A 6000-nucleotide genomic window follows, 5' to 3' on the forward strand; every position below is an offset into this window, starting at 1 on the left:
TATGTCATTTGAACGAACTATTAGAGTAGATTGACGGTTTGATTAAACTACAAACTAAGGTAAACTGCAAATGCCAAGGTAAACTGCAAATGCTTAGGTAAAATTTTTTGACATATTCTCTATTAATTGTATTATTGTAATTTAAAATGTACTTATAATTATTTATAATTTAATTATTCCAAAGGATTTAAACGCTTTATTATGAGATAAAAGAAAATACAACTATTAATTTCTATTCATTTATTATTGATTATATCTAATAATATAATTTTTATAGAATAAGAAAATGAACTCACTCCAATTAATAGAGAATATGTCAAAAATTTTTACCTAAGCATTTGCAGTTTAGTCAAACATGTTAATTAAACACGTCAAACACCTTTTTAAATAATAATATAATATGATTTTATAATATACTAAAACAAAGAAAATTTGTAATTTTTTCTTAAAATAATAATACGCCAACTTGCGGATTTAATATGAATGAAATTTAAAATGTAATTATAATTATTTTTAATTTATTTATATTAAAGGATTTAAACTATTTATTATGAGATAAAAGGAAATACAACTATTAATATCTATTCATTTTTTATTGATTATATCTAATAATATAATTTTTATAAGTTATACATATCATAAGAAAATGAATCTTACTCCAATTAATAAAATATCAAAAATTTTTACCTAAGCATTTGCAGTTTAGTCAAACCCGCAGATCAAACTAGAAGATATTCCTTTGTATTTGCGCGAAGGTTCAAAGTTTGAGAGATTTATTAACGTAAAATTTTTATATTTTCTTAATTCTTTTATTAGAATCTTATTAATATTATTTAACAATATGATCGGTACCTGATTTTATAAAAGTGCAGCAATTTTATCCTCTGTAATATGTATAATTTCAAATTTTATATTAATTGATTTAATATATAGGGTACATTTTTTTATATTTAACGTGTGATATATGATTTGATTAGTGCAATATCATTTTAAATCTAATATAAAATATATATTTTCAATGAATATTATTTTATATAGGTAATGAATATGATTTTAGATGTGCATTTTTTTAAAATAAAATATATGATTATCGTATAATAATACTATTCTTTTTTTTACTAAAAATGTAAAACGTTTGAACTTATTTTCAAAAAATAAGAAGTAATAAAAATCATGTAAATCAAAGAAGCCATTTAAGGGCAAAATGGTAATATGGGGGCGAAAAATGCCCACGAGGCCGTAGCGTCGCCAATCCGCCCTTATGATCATTAAATTTTCTGCTATACTATTATTGTCAAGTCAATGAATTTAATTTGCCACATTTTGCATAAAAATATATCGTATGATTGATAGCATTATCATATTAAGGCGACCAACTAAGTCGAACACTCGTTACTTTTTGGCCAATGTCTCTTCCAATTTTTCTAAACCTATAATTTTATTACATTAAACAGACATTCTTATTGAATAAAATAAAAATCACGTAATTTAAAAAAATAACATCGGGTTCTATTTTTTTTTAAACATTATATTCTCTTATTTTATTATTAATTGTTATTTTTTTTTCAAAAATGAATAAAATACATACTTTGAATCGACTATCATAATTTCGAAGTAATGAAATTGGGTCTGTAATTTCAGGATTCTAAATCATGAAGAAAGTAAAATAAATAATAATGAATGCATCAAATATGCCTTTTATGTTTTTTATTATTTTAATTAATTTTTTTTAAATTATAAGTATAATCTTATTGGTAAATTCTTGATTCATGTTATATATCATAAATTGAATTATATATTTATTTTTGCGATTTATAAAATATCGTCTGGTTTTGAACTCAACTTCTCTTTTTTCCACCCAGTATTTTAAAAGATCGTTTGTGATCTTGAGATCGGATCTTCATTTATTTATATAAACGCTCCCTACATCGCATTTTAAAATAAATAATACAGCTGTTAACATCATTTAATTATACTCACCGCGCCTACTATAAACGAGACCTTATTGTTGAATGAAATATTAGGCAATTTTTAATACTTAGAAAGACTAAATAAAATTTTGGATTCGTAAGTTTGGTGGCATATTAGAAGGTTTCGTCTGTATTTAGAATTTTGTCTTTTCAAAAAAAAATTATACATGACATTTTATTTAATGAAGTTGGTATTACTTTTTATATGCAAAATCCAAAAAGATCAACTTATATTTTTATTATAAATAATATCAGGGTCAAGATGCGCATGTGCCAGATAAACACGTCAATCCCGAAGGAAAAGGTATAGAAAGTAAGTCTGGTCAATCTACATTTACCTATCATGAAACCATTAGTGTTAAAAGTGCGTCTCGTTTTGCATGTTTTTTTTGCTTTGCCTTTTCTTTATAAAAAATTTTTTTTGCCTCTTAATTTTGGATTGCATAAATTTGCTTAATGGCAAGTGGTTTACCTTACCCTGGTTCAATAATTTTGAAGATGAAACTAGAATTTGGAACCTTCCGAATCTGGACAAATGTTTATTCTGGCAAACTAATTTATATGTATACTGTTTAAAAAATTTGTAATTTAGTTTAGAGAGTTTATTTTTAATTTTTTTTTCAAAAAATTAATAACATCAAACCAGTTAAGTCCAGGTTTCAAACTGCATTTTTTGAATGAAATCAGGCAGATCCATTTACTTAACTATTCTTTAATTTCACGATATCAAATAGGTTTCAGTAAACCCAATCTGCTTGATTTCACAGAGTATGGGCTCGAGCTAGTTCACATATTAAAAGACGGGTATGTAATAACATCTCCGTCAAATTTAAAAAATTGCAAATGTTAAAATATTTTTTTTCTCTTACTGCATTCTAACAAGCTTTTCAACTTATTTTATAATATGTGAGAGGGGTTTTTAGTGCTTGAAGAATAAAATTCTGATAACAAGATTAATACTTTTAATCGAATCTCATTTAGCTTCAGCATACAATCTACTATAAAATTTGCAAAAGATAAAAGTATGAATAAGCCGGACGGCGCTCAAAATAATCATTGAAGAGCTAAATTAGAAATAATTTCGAATTATATTGACATAAACCATGCTGTGATATAGCAACCACATAATAAGGAGACAAAATTCAAGGCCCAACTATGTCTTTTTTTTAGCACGCAAAGTGCCGTTAAAAAATTAATTTTAACATTTGCCTTGTTTTTAAATCAACGGGTTTGAATTCGGATAGCCTCGCTATACTTATAGACCGAGGTAATATAAACCTTTATAGCTTTATTTTTAAGCTATTTGGGTCTTAAGGAAATTAAATAAAAAAATGAATCAAAATACCTGTTATATTCTAATTGCTAAATTTAAAATAATTTAACCAGGCCTCGGTTTTTACGTTTACCCCATTTACCGAAATATTGGGTTAAATAAATCTAAGATCAATATAATTTTTGACATAAGTGTGTTAAACTTTTAGTTTTTTTTAACTTAAATTTCGATCGATCGATTTTTTGCGTAAATTCTCACCACTAGCAAATGAGTAAGATTAACTTTTATCAATTTTATATAAAAATATTAACCTTTTTAAACAGATGTTGGGAATAGAGATCTTATTTATTTTTTTAAAAAATTTTTTTTAATTTTTAAGGCAAGCATAATGGTATATAAAAAATAGCATGATGTTACTAAGAATAAAGTCTTATCATTAAAACTATATAATTAAAAAAAATACTAGTTTTGTTTCCTCTTCCTTCATCCGTTATTTTTTTTTGTTTAGCTTTGCTCTGAAATCACTTTGCATGTAATGTAAAGATAAATTCTATAATTAATATATGAAATATATTCGTATTTTCCAAACTTTGTTAATATTAATCAATCATCCATTTTATTTTATTTATACAAATCAAAATTAATAGATTTAAAAAAGGTCACCGACACCGATAAAAATTACAAAAATAAAGATATGAAAGCTCACGGGACCGTCCCTTCCCATATAACCCCGGCAGCTGCCCCGGCAAAAGTTGTGGGTGGAAGTTTGGAGAGTCAAATCAAGGATAAAAAGGCCAACACCCAACTCCAAGGCAACAAATGGGTGGTAGAGTATCATCAGAGTAACCCCAACATTAAGGTTTTCATTAGCACTTTCATTTTTTAATTATTTTAACACCTATTTGGCATAAACAAATTTAAGATTTTCTAGCTTCCCACTTAATCATTTAAAACAATTAAAACCCAGATCGTAGTGGAAGAGATCAAGCAATGCGTTTACATTTATAAATGCGTAAATAGTTCGATTCAAGTTCAAGGAAAACTCAATTCCATTTGCTTGGATAATTGCAAAAAGTGCGCTGTCGTGTTTGATAGTGTTATATCGCAACTAGAAGTCACCAATAGTCAGGGTTCTGAAATTCAAGTTATAAATATTTAAAATTATAGGAATTCACAAATTTCAAAAAATATTATCATTTTAGATATATATTTAGTCTAATTGCGATAATAAACGCGAATAATCTATTAGATTAATATTTGCCTTATTTAGGTTTTACAAAAATGTCCCCTTATGTGTTTGGAAAACTGTGACGGGGCTCAAGTTTATTTCAGCAAAGAATCAATGGACACCCAACTGATATCCGCGAAATCCACTCAAATCAACATCCTAGTGCCAACAGATGAAGAAGGAGATTATGTAACATCACAATTCCGATTTATTTAATAAACATTTCACATCTTTTAAATTATTTTAAACAAAGTAGTCTTTATATGATTAACTAGCAACATATTTGTTCCTGATTTTTAGTTTTGAAAATTAACATTCCTTTTTTTCTATAAATTCAAAATATGGATATTTAAATTTAGTCTAACCTAAAATTTTTAACATTACAAACGATTTTTTTTTAGCGATTCACTTAATTATTAAATTATTGATTTTGTCTAAAATTAACCTTTTTGTTATTTAAATTAAACAAATTAACCATTGGATTTTTCCAATCTAATTTCACAACTTAGAAAGCGGAGGCTTTACTGTATTTTATAATATGATGTTATAATTTAGAAAGAATTTCCGGTGCCTGAACAATACAAGACAGTGTGGGAAACTGATCACTTCGTAACTACAGCTGTCGAAAAAAAGGGTTAACTACAACAGTCAGCAAATACGTCGTTTCCAAAAACAGAATGATTTTTTTTTGCTTTTGAATTAAATAAGTTTACTGTTTTTTTAGTATATAATTAATTTATTTATAATTAGCATACCCGAAATAATCTCACTATCTTACCTAATATTCTGTTAAATGATGTAATATATATTATATATATAAAATAGCGAGTATGTCATATGTAAAGTTTTTACTGCATTATTGTATTTCGATTTTTTATTACTGATTAGCTTATTATTTTATAGAATTATTTATTTATTTAATGACTTTTAATCTAATAAAATATTTCTAGCAAAACAAAGTGGTAGTCAGAATCAATTGAAATTTTATTTTATTATATAATTAAAATTATTATTAACATAATTTTAGAACTAATATTCATAAATTAATAATAATTTGACAAAAGTATTCTTATAAACATAATATATATATAAAAACTTTTGTATAATTTTGTTCAAATTTTTCTCACAATAATTTTTTTTTTGAATTTGAAAATGGAGATTATTTTCCCGACTTCGTCTTGTCACCAATTCCTTTTAATTTTAGGTCGATTTCATCAGCCTTAGCTTGTTTTTCGTGTTGTTTATCTTCGATCCTTTCCTTTAGAGGTTCTGGATTAATGCCGTCATTGTCTATAATGTTGTCCATGTATTGTTCGGATGCGCGTCTCAGTTTTACAGCTTCGAAATTTTCTTGAATATAAGGCGAAGGTTTTTCTGCATTTTTATCGGATTGAACAGCTTTAGCAGACATGTTAAACGAGTTTTTTTTATAAAAATTCTTTTAAGTCAAATTTAAAATAAAAAATAAATAATATTGTAAGGAACAGTTTATTATTATAAAATAATCTTATATTGATTGATTTATTTTA

At 25.5% G+C, this 6000-nt stretch overlaps 1 protein-coding gene across 3 annotated transcripts in view; it reads left to right on the forward strand.

Moving 5' to 3' along the window:
• LOC135931193 (adenylyl cyclase-associated protein 1-like) overlaps nucleotides 1-5317 on the forward strand; it is a 53001-nt gene extending 47684 nt beyond the window's left edge. For 2 of the 3 annotated variants that reach the window (XM_065468129.1, XM_065468131.1), the window contains exons 8-12: nucleotides 2226-2334; nucleotides 3891-4102; nucleotides 4211-4387; nucleotides 4514-4660; nucleotides 5027-5317. In XM_065468129.1, the coding sequence (XP_065324201.1) occupies nucleotides 2226-2334; nucleotides 3891-4102; nucleotides 4211-4387; nucleotides 4514-4660; nucleotides 5027-5110 (729 nt within the window). In that variant the 3' untranslated portion in view covers nucleotides 5111-5317. The remainder of the gene's footprint in view (nucleotides 1-2225; nucleotides 2335-3890; nucleotides 4103-4210; nucleotides 4388-4513; nucleotides 4661-5026) is intronic. The other variant, XM_065468130.1, reaches the window with a different exon arrangement.
• The last annotated feature ends 683 nt before the right edge of the window (nucleotides 5318-6000 follow it).

Source organism: Gordionus sp. m RMFG-2023, chromosome 1 (assembly GCF_954871325.1).
Source record: "Gordionus sp. m RMFG-2023 chromosome 1, tfGorSpeb1-WG-v2, whole genome shotgun sequence".
Taxonomy (NCBI): Eukaryota; Metazoa; Nematomorpha; class Gordioida; order Chordodea; family Parachordodidae; genus Gordionus; species Gordionus sp. m RMFG-2023.